The sequence below is a fragment of the Acanthopagrus latus genome, chromosome 9, assembly GCF_904848185.1.
Source record: "Acanthopagrus latus isolate v.2019 chromosome 9, fAcaLat1.1, whole genome shotgun sequence".
Lineage (NCBI taxonomy): Eukaryota > Metazoa > Chordata > Actinopteri > Spariformes > Sparidae > Acanthopagrus > Acanthopagrus latus.
Genome location: NC_051047.1, coordinates 5,179,417 through 5,197,550, shown reverse-complemented (window position 1 = coordinate 5,197,550; position 18,134 = coordinate 5,179,417). Strand labels below are relative to the sequence as shown.

General features: G+C 40.4%; 1 protein-coding gene across 2 annotated transcripts in view; it reads right to left on the bottom strand.

Moving 5' to 3' along the window:
- man1a2 (mannosidase, alpha, class 1A, member 2) overlaps window positions 1-18,134 on the bottom strand; it is a 133,533-nt gene that overhangs the window by 31,281 nt on the left and 84,118 nt on the right. For both annotated transcript variants that reach the window (XM_037109377.1, XM_037109378.1), the window contains exon 7: window positions 2,615-2,709. In XM_037109377.1, coding sequence (XP_036965272.1) covers window positions 2,615-2,709 — 95 coding nt within the window. The remainder of the gene's footprint in view (window positions 1-2,614; window positions 2,710-18,134) is intronic.

Below are 18,134 nucleotides of genomic sequence, written 5' to 3'. Positions count from 1 at the left end.
GACATTTACACATGACCAGATGTGACACAGGAGGCATCCTGCACTGCTTCAATTTTACATGAGCGCATAATAGCTGTGTATTTGTGTGCGAGGAGGAGGTGTGTGTCTGAAGCACCTTGTTTGCCTGATCAAGCATAAAAAGACAGATGTGTTTTCTGTTTAGATTAAATTCCTGTGTGTACTATTATTCCTAGGGGTGTCGGTGATGTAGCAACATGTGCAGCTGCATTTTCTCCGCTCTGCGTTTGTCTAGAGGTAGATAAAGACACAACACAACGTGTTCACTCTCTAACAAATCAGAATTATCTTGTGAAAGGAGGGCCTGGCTTATACAACACAAATCTCCAACAGCCTGGCAACACATATAACGGGACACTGATCTCTCACACACACCAAGCCAGGGTCCTTAACAAGAAAGTATCCCGCAGGTCGATACAGCCATTTTCTTTCATTTCATTGCTTCATTCAAAGAAAATTGATAACTCACAGAGAAGCGAGCAACAGTGGGAGAGGACAGTATAAAAGGGCACACATACATTCAGGCAAACACAGACACACATGCGCACACACACACACGCACACACTCTATTCACAAATACAATGAAGTGACAAAAATGTAGTAGAAAGCAATAAGAGGAACAGAAAGGGGTGGAAATGTGAAAATGTTAGGGTAATGCTACACTTCAGGCCCAGGTTACAACAGAGAGTGGAGCACTGTTAAAAGCTGCAGGCTAACAGGGTGACTACAACCTTATAAAAGTTCAATTTAACACTTTGTTAAGACTTTTCTGAGCGTGTTCGCAGAGGTTCCAAAAACTACCCTGAAAAAAGCCGTGCTTGCACAGCCACACTCGGACTGATGAAACTCCTTTTCAGGTTGAAGTCGAGTCCAGTGACAGCGGGCATAGGTGACCAAATTATGTGTTAGTAAGAATGATGGAGGTGTTTGTTGTCCTGGCCTCACTGCACAGTTTGCTCATGCCCACACGGTCCTGTGAAGAGGGATAATCAGGCAGCAAAAGTGAAAAAAAACACCTGTGTGGGCAGACTGTGGATGTGCTGGAGCTTTAAAGTATGCCAGGGTCACCTGGGAGTACTGCGGTTTTAAATTAATTCAGAACTCACACATAACATTTAACAACATTAAAAGTTCCAGGTCTCGCTGATAAAATGATAAATTGAAGGATGTGAAGGACCTTCATAAACCCTTGTTAACACTGTGAATCTCTGCCATAACTCCACTGTGTGTTTAATTGTAAAGGCCAGGGTATTCTTGATCACCACTGAGAGCAAACAAGTGAGTGTGAGAGTTTTTTCATTGCTGTTGAAGTGTAGAAGACTCAGGTCTAAAATTTTTAAATGAAATTAACATTGTGGAGATTTTGATCTCTAGTAACTCTGTCAAGTTGTTTCTCTCACAGCAGTTCCTGTTTTGTTTGTCTAATGCAAGCACAAGAGGATGCACATGATGAGGAGACATGAGACATTACCATGCCAGTGATTTCACACTATTCTGCTGCAGGTGGCTGTAAACGTGGCAAGAAAACTCAACAATGTGCCCGCAAAGGCAAGAAAGAATAACACTGAGAGTTAGTAGACAGGGATGTAAACAATGAAGGATTAAAAATACTTTCTAAAAGTCAGCTTTGGAAATGTTTTAGGATGCATTACAGACTTGTTAGAGTTCAAGGATGCACACTGTGAGTTGTGGGGATTTACACTGAATGTAAACATATCTTGTTTACAAGAAGACTCCACAGGTAACGCTTGACAAGATTTCAACCAGAGCCTGTCAAGATGGAAAAGGATGAAGAATACAGTATCACAGGATAAATTACTCCTCAATTAGCTCTCTATGGAACTTATTCTGTGTGCTGTGCTGGAAGCCGGTCGGTAGTTTATGTTAGCTGACTCCATTTCTAAACTAACGCTAGTTACTGTTGCTCTATGTTAGCAAAGTGGAGAGAGGCACTGAGATGAGATTGAGAACAGAGGTCAAATCATTTGGACTGTTGCAGAAATCCACAGTCCAGCAGCATTAACAAACTTAAACACATTGTCCACAGGCTTGTATAGACAACTGAGATTATGGGTATGTGAAAGCGGTTTTGAATTGATGGACCGACAAAGAATTATCAAATGAGGTTCTCTCAGGCCTCCCAAGCTACTTACCGAGTTCAAGTTTGTGACTAGCTGGTGAACATGGTGGATCATTTTGCAGCTAACAAGCCAGATACCCCAAGAGTTGGTAGATACTAAACATGAACCAGGTAGCTTAAACACAGCTACTAAATAACAATGTTGCTCTGTATCTGCTGGGTGTGTAAATACACTGTTAGCTAACAAGTTCACCAGATCAGAACTATTGCAGGTTTAAAATTTGACATCTATCTTCTATTGGAACATAATAAGATGGAAAGAGTAACGCTAAAAAAAAAATCTAAAACAGACACAGCGTTTGTGCAAGGAACAATCTGTCAATCAAGTCCCACCAGAGCTTCTTCAAGGCTGCTCGGTCAACTGTCAGTGATATTGAGTGGCATGTCTCACTTTATATTCATGTCAGGCCAGCTACTGGATGAAGGGGGTGGTTTTCACTGGCAGTGTCACTGACCTCTTAAGGTTGACCATGGCCCAGGGGATTCCTGTGGGGGTGTTAAAGGCAGGAAGCAGCTTTTCAGCTAGCTGGACCGCCTTCAGCTTGAATACCTAGAGAGAAAGGGCGAATGGGAGAAAGAGAAAGGTTTAATTTTCAAGATTAATTACCTTTTACCATGACAACTTGGCATTCTCTGCAGTCCATCCACTTTCCCTGCTTAATATTCATGTCAAACAGCTGACAGGTATGATCATAAAACAAGCCGACAAGCAAAACAAATGCAGCATGAAGTATAATAATGCAGAGCGAGATGTTGGGGGACAAGCGATCGCTAAACGATGGCCACAAAGTGTCTGAGCCGCGCAGATTTATAGAGGAGACTGGCGGGCTAATATATGCAAAACCTCCCTTCAAACTGCGCTGCTGTAATATGAAATGTTGCAGAATACTGCTGAGATGTCTACGAGAAAAGCTTGGAGGTCAAACGACACTGACTGAACAGAGTGAGATACCAAAGTACACAGTCAGAGTTGAATTCCCATTATCACGACTGGCGTCTAATTTACACCGACTGATGGAGAGAACCGGACATGTGTTCGTTTAGAGATTACACAAGTTCCTGCACTCGTCTGACAGATGAAGGTCCGGAAATATCTGCTGCAGTCTTTGTTCTCTTCTCAGCGTGCCAATCAAAGCGATAAAAGGAAACTAAGGTTATTCTGCAGCTGAACTCACTGTATATGAGCATCACTCCTGGAGATGTAACTGTGGATGTGTGTCTTCTGTGCAGGTAAAGAAGACACACAACTCACGATTACATTCAAAGCAAACTGCAAATGAACAAAATAAACACAGTTTATGAGTGAGGGACAATGTTTTACTCATTTTCAGAAAGCAGCCTTACCAGAGAACAAGAGTTCAGACATCATGACAAGTCTTTGGTTTGGTACCACAACAGATTTTCTTCCATTCTCTCACATGACTATCAAAGAACACTTATGTAACATGCATGACTCAGGGCTCCAGATTAACTTTTTCCACAAGTATCACTGGTTCTCCCTACGGAACACAGAGTCCCAGACCCAGCACAAAGTTTAGAAGGACCACTCAAAACAACCTCATTTTCCATCTTACTCGTAAATGCTTTGGTCACAAATAGACAATTTACAGAAACAACAATGTTTTTTTTTCATCTTTAAGGACGGAATCTTGCATATCTGCAAGTCAAACTGGTGATCTTAGTTCATAAAATGCAGTTGCACTGTTGCATAATATGACCACATGGTCACAGTCTGAAGCACTGACAATTATTACTACCAAGTTCATACACAGAGAGCAGAGAGGAATCTGTTTATCTTTCTCAGTACTGTTTCTTTGCTTCTAATTGGTGAATTTATTAACAATCTGTGTTAGTCAATATGAATTTTCATTTGAAGGGACACATTTAGTTAAATGTATTAGCCTCATGAAGTCGTCACATTTACTCACTTGAACAAACCAATTATTCACAGCATGAACTGCAAAACATTAATGAAAGTTATCTAAACGTGCACTGCAGGACATGGATTGAAAGCTGCACTGTGGTTTCTGAGAGCTTGACAGGTAAACACCAGTCACACACACGAAGACGTGGTAGTCATAAACGGTGTGGGGAAGAAAATCATAATCCAGTGTTGTCAATTAACACAAATGGTGCAGAGACTAAAACATTATTTACTCATGGAGCAGAAAATAACGATATGGTGTACCAATCTCCCAAAATGACAAAAATATACAATGTTCAAGCAGACTACTTTCTAAATACCAGACTACCAACAGCTGCCAGATAGCTATCAAAGGTGCCCGGTGTACTTCCTCATATTGTCATTGCATGGCTAGCTATGCTTGATCCAAGTTATCAGAAAAGTCCTGAAATAATGCTGAAAAGCACTGTCGGCCCCCGCTTTTTCTATGACTTATGATGTATATTTTACTTGTGAAGGACAGATAAAAGCTGCAATTGTACGACTGGCAGACAGCAGTCAGGCAAAGCAGCGCCACAGAGATGAGCACTTGAACACGGGGCAGACGGACGCTGATTCATCAACACAATCTGTCAGGGCTGAGCAGTTTTATAGAAAGACCAGATCTATGGAAAATGCCTGCTGTCTCGCTAAGTAAGAGGGAGCAGTAACACATGCTGGTGTTTGCAGCGTACTTAAGCAGCCTGTGGGAGTTCTTACAGAGGACTTGGAGGTCAAACTGTGGAGTTTAACATGGACATATCCAGACACAGACAAGAGGAGGGAGGGAGAGAACAATGCAGTTGCATATGAGGAGGAAATGAAGCATAAGAATGGGAAGGGGAACATAGGACATGATCGAAGACATGTAGAGAGACTATGGCTGGGCAATATGGACGCAAAATGGGGATGATTTTAAAAATGTTTAAGCACAATTGAAAAAAAAAAAAAAACTATTATTGATTTTGAAATTGTGATCACTTGCAAGACTATCATTGTTAAGCAACCTTTAAAATATTCAAGTCAACCCTTTACAGTAATGCAACGTCCAGCTGGAATTAGAGGCCAGGCATCCATTTTTAATAATCAGTATAGGTACAAGGAGGGCAGAACCACAAAGGCCTCTCATTAAGCCTGTCTGCTGGCCACACCGAGGCCCTTAACAAACTCCATTGCATTGTATTGGCAATCCTGCCGCTGATGTCATCAAGCAGGGACCAGGTCCAAACCACCCGTCAGAGGAAGCAACCAGTCGCCTTGACAGATAAAACTCTACAGCTTACGATAATCATCTTTCTCCACTACAGGGAGGGATGAAAAAGCAAACAGGCGCTCTAAAGAAACAAGAGTGGTATTGTTTGTGGTCAAAGGAAGTGAGCCTGCTGGGAGGAGGAGAGCAGGCGAGACAGTCTGATTAATTAGTGCCTGTGCATTTTCCTTTTTTATGTATATGACCATGGAGCATTTCACACTTGAGACAAATTGTGTTTGGCGTGTTTTAATTTGTGCAGCCAAACTTAGTGTTCAGCATCTGGTGTGATCAGACTCTGAGGACATGCCGCTGCATGCTGCCAACTACACCACAAAAATGTAGGTACATTTTGGCTGCTGACAGTGTACCAAGCAGCCACTCTTGCTACTAATCGGTATTGGAAAGAGGTATTCTTTTCCAGAAACCACAATGCTATGGCACTCACTGAATGTTGTGCATCATAATTTGACATCTTTAAAACGTAAAATGTTCAGTGTTAGACATGAGTAATGTGCAAAGCCATGGGTATCAAACATGAATCATTATTTCCTTAGCACAGAGTAACTTTCAAGTAACAATTTGAAACAGACAATCTGGTAAGATTTAAACTCTTGTTCACAGGAAGGCTCTACAGCAGCTGATTAAAACCACCCAGAACATCACTGGTGCCATCTACACTGTAGACGTCTCACTTTACTGATGTCACTCTGTAGATTCTACAGAGTGGCATCAGCAGCTTCTTAACCCATCCTCCACACTCCAACATAAATTCAGGTTATTTCTAGCATTCATTGTTTATCATTTATTCATCTATAGAATTTAAGTAACTTTTGTGAGGAGCATCGCTTCATTTTAACCTGATGTAAACTCATTCAATAAAATTCATCCTGAATCTTGATTCAAATAGTTTCTGATTTAAACAAAATGTTTCATTCTTTTCCCCCATTTTTGACTATATAATTGAAGATGGTTTCTTGTGATTCTGTTTGTGTTTTGACAAGATTTTTTTCATCTGGGAACTTGTATGGTATGTGTCCTGGTACAGAAAGACAATTTTTGAGAGCCTGAACAAACACAAACATCACATGGATGAAACTTTATCACAGGTTGCCAACTTTAAACCTGGTCAGGGACTAGAGCAGAAAAACTAGCCTCTTGGTTTATTCTGGTATATTTATTAATTGAACTGATTGAATAAATGAAATGAAATAAAATGCTGGTATGACATTATCAGCCAATTTATTACCGATACCAGCATGAGCATATACAGAGTGCTGGCGAGATAGAGTAAGACATTCCTTCTCTCTGTTGTTGCCGATTCCATCTCTCTTTTCCTATGACTCTTTTCTGCATTCTCCTCCTAATTCAGGATTAGTGGTGGAGCGGGGCCGCTGGGTTGTTTGTTTCTATGGGCCAAATTCCCAGACAGCAGATTTGGAGTATGGCAGGAGGAATGAGGAGGGTAGAGGGGAACACAGGCTGGTTTTGTGTCCCTCATTGTAGAGAATGACGTTAACACTGCCTCCGTGAGAGGGCTGACTCCTACTGGGACCGGCCATGCTAAAAATGCAAGCAGTGGTCCTGTAAAGAGCTTTGGATGAAATCGTCTGCCAAATGGTGCGTCGATGTTACGTCCCAGGGACAGGGAGAGCTGTAATCCACCACTCAAACACATCCTAAACTCGGCCAATGATCCAGTTATTACACATGAGGATATAATTTGTAAGCTGTGAACAGCTGACAGAGACAGAAATCTCTGTAAAGCAGAGCAAGCTCTGACAGATACCACATAAACACAAACACCAAAGCGTGTACAAGTACAGAAAGTCACTATAGAAATGAAACACACAACTTGCCAATTGAAACCTGCAATCAAAGTGTAAGTGTAGCTGACAGTAGCCGACATGGGAGAGCTGCTGACAACGACATGAACTAACATCCATCACTATTGCTTCAGCTGAAGTTCCATCAGGTCCATCTTCTTTAACACAGGCTCATTATGTTTATGCATCAACATCCTTGTATTCAACTTTGTATCATCAGATCTAATCAAAGCTGTAGTTTAACTAATCATCTCCCTTCAATTTGATTTTAAAAGTCTTTGTCTGCTCTGTGCCGATGTTTAAAAGCCCAGCTCCACCTCACCATTAGACTGTTAGGGTTAGTGGTGTAACGACGCCTTGAACAAGGACTAGACTGGCTGTTGGTCTGGCTGATTATCAGGGCTGATATTCAGGATCTTTACCATTATCAGTATCTGTGATTTCTTAAAATGTGCCACTTTGGCTCTCATGCAGCACCCTCTTAAACAATTCCCTGCTCACAACATTATCTGATTGGTAACATGTCACAAGGAATAGCCTATAAACAGTTAATAATCTGAATCTGCAAAGTAACAGGTAATTACATTTTTTAAATAAATGAAAGTGGAAAGGAAGTATACAGTAGCAGAAAATGGAAATACTCAATTAAGTACCTTAAAATTGTACAACCATATTTAGGCAAATTTTACAAAGGTTAATTCCATCACTGATTGTTCTGAATTCTGACACAAAAGATTTTAATTTATGGTCATGTCAGTCGATCTGTACTTTGAACTCTTTGTTGGGTTCTTTTGCCAAATAAATCAGTCTCTTTCTATAATGATATGTTCAGACTGAATAATTTGTACTATTCGATAAGAACAGGTTATATCAATTATTCTAATCACTGACTTAGTCTATCTGGACTGATAAGTCTCCAGAACAAATGTGTGAATAAGACTAATTCTACATAATTGAATAAATGACTTAATAAGATGAGCATTTTTTTACACTGCACACACACACACACACACACACACACACACACACACACACACACACACACACACACACACACACACACACACACACACACACACACACACACACAACTATACAACTGTACAAAGCAGACACACACAGTCTCTGGTGTAAGCAGTGGGCCGCTGTTGACATGTAATGGAGCCTCATAAATGGATTAAGGGGTAGACTGTGAAATGTGCTGAATGTGCCCGCTTGGTAAGAAGGACCCCGAGGGCCAGCAGGAGAGACAGGATTAAGTCACCCGTTATGTGTGTGCGTGTGTGTGGTTACTGTGTGTCGTTTCCATACTTTGTCATGCCACTTCACCATCAGCAGATCCGTTTGTTCACACTGTTCAGCATGCATCAAAGGCAGGAGGCACAAAGATGAGCTGCCATGGAGGAAACCCAAAGACCATCGTCAAATTAGCTCCAGGTTCGCTTCATTTGCTGCCCTCACACCGTTTGTGACTGCTGTCAGATATTTGCATTGAGCATTAATGCAAATACACTTGTGAGGCCTTGAAAAAGATGTGAGTGATGTGCTATTCTGCCCTCAGCATCTGCAGGGGGAAGTCCCACCTGATGTTTTTATATTGCCTCTTCTGCATTTGGCATTGCACGTCTAGACTTTCCTTTCTTGAATGTTAACATCTTATCCCCTAAGGACAGCCGAAAATAGAATGGAGCTGAGTTATTCTCCGAGCATGAAAACATTGTGAAATTTAAAAAAAAAACAAAACAAAAAAAAAAGTGAAATGGAGGGTGTGATTCTTGCAATGGGATGTTAAGTTGAAGTTTATCTGTGTAATTCTGTCATGCTTTATCATCAGTGCAGAGTCTTGACGATGAAGTGTAATTCTTGAGCACTTGAAAAGCAGGACTTTAACATGAACTAATACTGTACACATCTGCATTTGGTTCAACTTGACCATTAATTCATAAGGAGATATCTCTTCCTTCATTTCCCACTCTGCATTAGTCCCCTTCTTCCCTCATTAATTTAATTATCTTAGCCTCTCTCCCTTCTCTTTTCCTGTGTTCAGTGCATGGTCCATTTCCTCACATCTTTCTGCTTGTCATCTCCGGTACAAAAATCTCTCACTCTTTTTCTATCCTCTTCCCTCTCTGCATCCATTTCTCCCTCGTCTTCACACCTCTCTGACTTAATCTCATATGGACTATCTTTTAACCTCCGTGTCCTTCCAACTCTCCTCCCTGTGTGACTTTGTACTTTTTCTATGTGGTTGAATCAAATCATCACATTTTAAGTTAGAAGTATAGTTTATATGGGCATGGCAAGTCATTTGTTTGCAAGTGGAATTCATAAAGCAGTGAAGAAATTAAAATTTCTTTCCTGTTTGTTACACCATCTTGGTTTTCTTCGTTCTCTCAGTGTGTGTGTGTGTGTGTGTGTGTGTGTGGCTGCCTGCTGGCACAGCAGCAGCTAGTTACTGAGCATGTCATCACAGCAATATCTGCCAAAAGGGAAAAGGACTCCCAAGGGAAACTAGACGGCTGCTGCTAGAAACAACTGGGGTGGCCTCAATATGGGCTGCTCTATTACTGGCAAGAATGTATCAACATTATGGATGGCTGTCTCATGACTTGCATACTGTATTTACATTATAACTTCACCTTTTGAACCATCTCTACCACTGACTGCCTATTTCAGACGTCATTCTCCTTCCCTTTCTGATATCTGTGTGGTGGCGTTCAAAGTCCAAGTCATTACAGGAAACTAGACCAACCTTGAAGCTGGAAACATGCGTGCAGAAAATGGCAGGTTTCAATAAGGCTGAGCAATGCAGAGGCATTATCCTGATCATTAACAGCCTTACTCTGTCTGATTTCACCATGTGCTTCCCTACTCTAACCCTCGACCCTCGTCTGGAGTGAAAGGTCTAAAATTGCTGTTTGGTTGTTGCATCAATTTTATATTTATTCTACATCTCTTTAACTTTGTTTTCCCCAGAGAATACATGTTCCCTTAATCACAAGCTGGGCATCGTAGTGTCAAGTTGCATTTTGAACCAATAAGCCGGCTCACCCACAGTGATCACAAAGCTAGCCAATGCCACTCGTTCCTTTTTTCCCCTCGCGTGTCTCTCTGCCTTCCTGCTGGGCTGTGGTGTAATGGCAGTCAGTCAGAGAGAGTATGATGCCCTGAATTTGTTTGACGGCTTGAATGTTTGACAAAAAACGAGAGGGAATCAAGTGCTCCCTGGTGAGATCAAACAGACGTCTGCGTGTCTATATACTGCAGTCTGCACTCACCAATCCCTGGGCAGCAGGCAGCTGAAGCTCCATCACAGAGAGCGAGAGGAAGAAAAGTAGTGTGCGAGGTAACGAAAGAGATACACGGTGAGAATCAAGAGGGTGAAGGAGCAAGACTGATAGGAATCTGAGGAAAGGATTGAGGGAAAAATACAAGATGTTTTCAGAGGCAGGCTTCAAATGTATCCTTGGTGGCAGAGACAAAGACGTGTGTTATGTTCTTGCCATTCCTCACAACACTTTTTGTTTCACCATTTATCTTCTGTCATCATGCCTCTCTCTTAACCTCTGTCTCTTTGCCTTCCTTTTCTCTGTTTTGCATCCATCTCATGTCCTTCCCAAACTAACTTTTTCTCTACATCTGTCCTCCTCCCTCCCCCTGTTCTACCCGCTCTCCCTCTAATTTCGCCCCTTCCTCTCTGGTTTTGCTTCTATCACTATCATTATCTCTGTCCCACTGTCTCCCTTCCTCCTTCCCTTCATTTGCTGCTCCATTTCTGTCATTTTCCATCTCTTTATCTCCTTCCATCCCTTCTCGTTTTGTGTTCACAGGGTGCTTGTAGTGTGGTATTTATGCCTGCAGAGTCTACAGCTTTTCTTCTAGACGTTCTCATCTCATTATCCTACCTTACAGGACTCGGCTTGTTCCCCTGACCCTCTCCCTACTTTGTGCAATCTGCTGTTTTTAAAATCATCCCTGTCTTTCAGTCCCTCTCCATTCTTTCTTTGAAGGAACAAGGACAAGATGTCCAGCAGTCTCTTTCCTCTTCACATGCATGTTGTGTGTTAGCCAGAAAAGAAAAGCCTTGAACCTGGAGTGTCCAAACTTTGGGCCGTACAGAGAAAAAAGAATACAGTCCTGAGGGATAAACCCAATATAATACACCATCTTAATGAGCAGGTTTAAAGCAAATTGTGCTGTACACTTGAAGTAAAGACAATTGTATCACTACTGTCAGGTCAGGCAGAAGTCTTTCAAAGTACATCACAGAGGTCCCCTGTGTCCTATTGTTAAGTTTCAGAAGAGAAAATGTTTGCTCACATGTATTTAAGTATATTGTGTAAGTACAGCCAAATATTTTTGGCATGGCTCTTCATTTGGGGAAATCTGAACTTTTCTGAAAGCCTGTAGAATTGAACAGCTGCTGGCAGTTACAAGTTAGTAAGTATCATATCATTGCGTTTCAATAACCTCCAACTGTACATCCTCCCGTATTCCTTCCACATCAGCAGAGAAAGGCTTTGAGAACACGTTAATGCAGCAAATCCTTGACTTCGTGGTGCTGGTTAAATTCCCTGATCAATGATGCGAGTACAGACACATAATCCCATTTCTTACAGAAATGTTGGCATTTGGGAAACTGGACATCATTTCCTGAATAGCTAGGAAATTTGAACACAAGCCCATTTTTTCATCGCAAGCTTATTTTCAATGTGTTCAGGCGGCCCGTGAGATGAACAAAAAAAGCAACGTCTGCCAACCCCTCAGGACGGCTCAGTTCAACAGGGCTATGACATTTAGAAGTAGTTCAGGGCATTCTGTCAGGAGGGGAAATGTAACCCTCTATAAATAGTTCATTATTTTAGGTAGTAAAAATCTGACAGGATGGACTACTACTTGAAAATGAATACTACTTGAAATATGGTTTATAGTAGGAAAGCTAATTTTAAATAACTATCTAGCATTATCTACTGCCTCTATAAATGTAGTTAAAAGTAGGGTTGGTCATTCTTTTAGGCAGTAAATATCTATCATGATGGCATGCTACATTTAGATATATTATAGATATAGATAGATATATAGATAGATAGTTAAAAGGGGGTCAAGAAGGAAATAGGTTTCATGATGGACTACAACCTGCATAAATAGAGTTAAGAGTAGGGTAAGAAATTCTGTCAGGGAATAGGAAAGATCTATCCAAATTGACTGCTAATTATATAGCAACGGCTACATTCAAAACAAGACACTTTAGCATATAACAATGCCAGTGTCACTGATAGTAGAGATTTGCTGGTGCCACTTTTTTGCCACTGTTATGCAATAAAAACATTGTGATGCAAATTATTTTCCTTGTGATATGTTATACAAAGTTTGTCATTTCCAGGAAAATACATAATAAAACACAACGCAGCACATACATGGCAATTACATCACCCCCTTTTGTTCCTACTGGGTTTTCACAGCCCAGGACTGAACTACCTAGTCCTTGGGTCTAGTGTTTGGGAACCCCTGCTCTTTATGAATGCCACACCATGCCATGTCAAGTGAATGACTTTAAGATGTGCTGTCTGTCGCCATGCTTAGCCTCTCTGCTCCTGTCTGTACTAAGGGCTGAGACAGAGCCTGGTAATGGAGACACTCCTGTAGGCAGCTCCTCCTTTGTGGAATATACTATGAAGTTCTAAAGAAAGACCTGTTATAAAGTTATAATGTATATGAGTCACTTGGATGCTGTTAAGATTTCAATACCAAGTGTCCAAAGCTGGCAAGTGAAATAGGTAACAAAGGATTATGACAACTCGTAGTCTCAACAGGTTTCAGTTTTGGTTATAGTTTTGGTATTGAAGATAACAGTTGTCAAAACACTACCTCTAATTTCATGTTTCCAAACATTTTGAAATGTAAAGTACAAATAAAGTACAAATAAAGTACAAATGTAAAGACAAATAATCTTTTGAGTCATAAGGTGTTCAGCTTAAGCTTGAATAAAAACAAATTGCTTCCAGTTTTTTGCTAAGCTAAGTTTGGGTCACATGATGGTTTAATTCATGATCAATCCTGAAGATCCACAATATTTTGGTAGAGATTTTGGTATTAAATGTCCTATTCTGGTTCCACTTCTGTTGCCTTCACGTAACCTCACTGACCAGCAGATCTGAACAACTTCAACAAACCAATAGAGTGATGAATCCAACAAGATGGCCATGCTGATTGGACAAATTACATAAAGCAGCACTTCCTTGAGTGCCTTGTTTTAAACAATGCCATGTGAGCATGCAATCTAGTGGGGGAGGAGCTTAAACTTTCTTTAATGCAATATTATTATATTCTAATGGTGCAAATGGAAACAGGCATGTGGCATGGTGGCTATAGTCTACAAGACTTTTCAAAAACTAATTTAAAAAAATACAATTTCAGTGCCAATTTAGATAATGACTTTGGCTTAATAGAAGGTAATATTATTTCTTGGTGAGATTGCCCAGCCCTAAGCTAAGCTAAGCTAAACATTCCCATATGATTCACAGAAATCTAAATGATTACGAAACTGCTGGTCTGACAGTAAAAAGCATATGTTCTAAATATTGGCCTGTCCCTGTAAGATGTTACAAGTATTGCTATAGTAGTTCTCAGTTGGTTAACACTCAAGTACCATCCACTAAATTGGCTGATACATGAGTAAAACAATGCCTGCAGTAGCACTGAGAGACAAATGCAGCACAAACAGAGAGAGGGAGGTTTCTGTACTACTGTTCCTCTGGCACCACAACGTACAGTACTATATAATCCACTTAACTGACTGGTGGCCAACACAGCGACCTGTACTCTGCAAACTCTGCTGCAGCCCACAGTACTCTGAGCTTTACCATCACATTTGGTGCAACAACAAGAGAACAATGTGTCAGGTTGGAAGGATATTATCCATGAAATGGGGAAGGACTTGTAGTGGAAGATAAACACAATAGTCTGCTAATGAGGTGCAGATATTGGCAGAACAAACTCTCAACAGAAGAGAGAGAAAAAACTCCACTCACTAAAATAGCAGCAAGAAGCAAAAACAATATGGAGAAAACACGGCATTTGATTAAGATGGTTTTGTTGCGTAGCGGCTGTTTTTTCATCTGCCAGCAAAAGAAGCTGATGACTTTATAGATTTGTTCATCACTGTACACAGTAGATGAACATTATCCTGAGCTCTCCTGTTGTTCCTCCCGCTATGAAAGTATTTGGAAGGCTTCCTAGAACAAGGGTGTAGTTAAAGACACACAGGAATCACTCCAAGTGTCTCTGAATTATTCCAAGCGGGAATCTTGAAGTTAAATCGAATATATTTGAAGGCCTTTTTTAAGACCCTTTCCAAATATTTAGATACCTCATCGCCACTCTGAGTTCTAACCAGTAACATCAGCAACACACTTTAACTTACACTGACTATATATTAATTGTTAGATAGCACAACTAAACAGTCTTAGTTGGTGGTAACTCCTTATTGATAAAACAGAATTGAAATAGGCATGGTGGGAACAAAGCACAACAGAATGAACTGTGTGACTAACCCAATGCAAGGTCTATTAGAAAGAAACCATTAGAATACAGTATTTTAACAATAAACAAAACAATGGACCAAACAAAAATGAAATACATTGAAAATGATGACTGATACATTAGTAGATAATTAATATTACATCAGTTCTGTTGTAGCTATAATTAGTTTGTAGAAGCGGAAGAAGATGGATGGATGGATGGATGGACTATTAGTAGTTTCATCCAGTGGTTCCAATCCTGTGAGTCAGGGCCCCTCCAAAGTTTCACAAGAAAAATGTGTTGGTGTTGAGATTTTTAATGGGGTAGAAAATACATTCTGCTCCACAAATATGTATTATTTTAGTCTAATTTTGCCCTTTATGTGAAATATTTCAGAGTTTTACCTCTAAGAGCCTAAGATATCTATTTAAATTAAACCATGGGCCGTTGAGAGCAGAAATGTCTGGTAACAGCTCTTGCCCTTGCAACAATTAAATGCAGGCAAACTTTACCTATTTGGATAAATATACATATTGAAAACAAGATTTAACAACATGGAAACGGCATCTTAGACATTTTAATCCTTTTTAAGTTTTGGCTAAATTGATTTATCAACTTTTAGTACTCCGTATACACCCAGCATAGACACATGCCCAAGAAAGAAATGTATCCAAGAATAATAAAATAATAATATCACTCATTTTGTATTTCCAACACTTTAAAAATCATTGGAAAATACAAAGTCTGGTAATAGTGAAATATGGACTGCGAGTTTGTACAGATTCCCTGCTCAACATTTTTCTACAATGCATTAATCATTTGTTTTACTGTCTACATAGATATACAGCAGTATTTTCTCTAAAATAATCAATAGTGAGATACAAACAAGTGGACACAAGGGGAAAGAATGGACAGTGATAGAGGTCTCAAAGAAGAAGGGGAGAGCGGAGGAGGAGATCAGTGAGAGGAGAGAAGAAGCTGGAAATAGAGAATGGAGGGGGAAAGCAAAGCCATTTACTTTTTTTATTGTCAGAGCAGGGATGCACTGGACTGATCAGATAAAGTAAAAAAAAAAATTGGACAAGAGTGAATTTTAGAAAGGGGCAGGATAAAAATGTATTGCAGCATTTAGAGGAGAAAGGGAGAAATCAAATGTGTGGAGGGAGGTGGACAAAAGACAGAAATTAGAGGAGGAGATGGCGCAAAGAACCAAGTAAGGAACATAGGCGAATGTCTTAAAAAGCCTCAGAGATAAAGGAGAAGAGAGGGGAGAGTAGCGAAAGGAGGAGAGTAAAAAGGAAGGACGGTGAGGATAAGAAAGAGATAGAGAAGAAAATGACTACAAAGGACAGATGACAATGGGGAACAGAATGAAGAGGAAGCAGAATGGAAATATGATAGAGGTAGACAAAGGAGGAGAGGGTAGAAAAGAGGGGACGGTGAGAGGAGAGCTGAAACATAAGGACAGGACAAGATGAACAAATCAGGATGGAGGAACATAAGGGCAGAAAAACGTGAGAAAAAGATTGGAGAGAAGAGTCGAATGGAAGGCCATTAGCAGCATGGAGATGGAGAGGAAACAGGTGATGATCCTATTAGATCAGTGCAGACAGGTGGCTAGGAAAGGAGCAAAACAGAAGACAGAGCGTTAAAAGAGAGGGAGAAGGTGGTGAGGACATTAGAGAGAGAGAGGTAGAAACAGAAGGAGAGACAAAAGTATAAAGCAGGGGACAGACAGAGGAGTAAACACAATCCATCACTGCTGCTTTGTTTCCACTCTCAGACCAACACCTCCTCCTCCAGAATGCTGATTTCCAACTCTTAACTTAACAGCCTCTTTCTCTTCCTTCTTCCACGTTTATCTGTTGCTGAGTCTGTGGCTGCAGTCCAGTACCCATACTGCCATACTTTTAAGTATGCCAGAAGAACATTTTTTTTTTTTTGTCCCAATACATGCGCAGTATGCCAAAAACACCAGGATGTCCTAATGCAGCCGCTCACATTTGGCACAATGCAAGCCAGCAAAATTTTCTGGTTATTCTGACCCACAATCCTTTGCAGCAGAAGATGCGTCACATCGACAGACCAGCGAAGACAGATAACAGTGCATATTTAGACAACATGTTTTTTTGCAACTTGTGTGTATAATTAATACATTGATATTGCCGCACAGAGAGAAGTGAAGGGTCAAAGTTCATGGCAAGATTTAATAATGAAGCAGTGTGTCCAAACTACACAACACTGCAAGCACCAGTATGTATTCCTTCTTTCTCCTCGTACTTGGTCTTAAATTGTTCCTCTCCCGCTCCTCTTTTATTCAGTTTCCCTTGTGTTCATTGATCTCTCCTTATTTCTCTATTTCCACTGTGTTGATGACGATCGACAGGCAGCAAAAGACATTCACTGACTTCCAATTCTCATACAGTCAGGTTGTCCTCGACTTTGACTCGACGGTCTTGCCTACCCAAAATCAATACCTTCCATCGCTTCTGTTGTTTTGTCATTTACAGCAGCTTTCTGAAGAAAAAAAGTGTGCCTAACCTGACAGGAGCCTGTCAGACCTTTTAATGCACGTTTTAACATTTTTGAATCGCTGCTGCATAGCCTCCATTATTTATTTAAGTCTCCATAAAGAGCCTGTCTTTGTTATTCAAATCTGAACCGACAGGGAAATCTGACAACACTTACCCAAATTGGTCCGACATTCAAAAGTTCCATTTCCCAGTTTACTTTGATGTTTGAGAAAGAATACTGTGGCAATTTAGTGACTCAACTTTATTTTATTCCATTTCAAAGGTAATTAAGCACAGAGGGAGCACAGAAGTATGAATAAAGATGCCAGCAGTGAAATGGCAGACTAACCCGGGAAGAGGCTCCGGTGTGGGTCACTCCAGGAGAGACAGATGCCATCTTGAAGACAACAAATAAAAATTCTGGCCTGTGATTAATTACTCTGATTGTTATTCTGGTTCAATTAATGCTACAACAAATTTGATGATAAACTGTTTGATGATAATGAAAAAGAGGTCTAATAGCAGAGAAATGATTTACAGAAGCAGGTGAAAATAACTTAATTCATTAAAGTCCAGATATGAGAGCTATCACCAGAGAATTCTCTAGTCACCGTTGATACACTTAATTGTCTAATAGTTTGGGCTGAGGGCAGAAGTAACAAATATGTACAGTAGCTCCATTAGCTTTGTTTCAGCTTGCTCACTGTTTATTCTCTTTTGTTGGCTGTCATTGTTGGCTTTCTAACTTTAGCCAGCAACCCATCTACTCACATCTGTTTCATTATGTTTTTGTATCTTTCAATCTTACTTCCTTTTTTAACTTGTTTTACTTCTCTCTTCAGTGTTTATTTCCTTTTCATGTTGTCTGTCTCATCACCCCTTCCCCGTCTCCTGTTCTCTTTCAGTCATCCTAAATTATAAAGT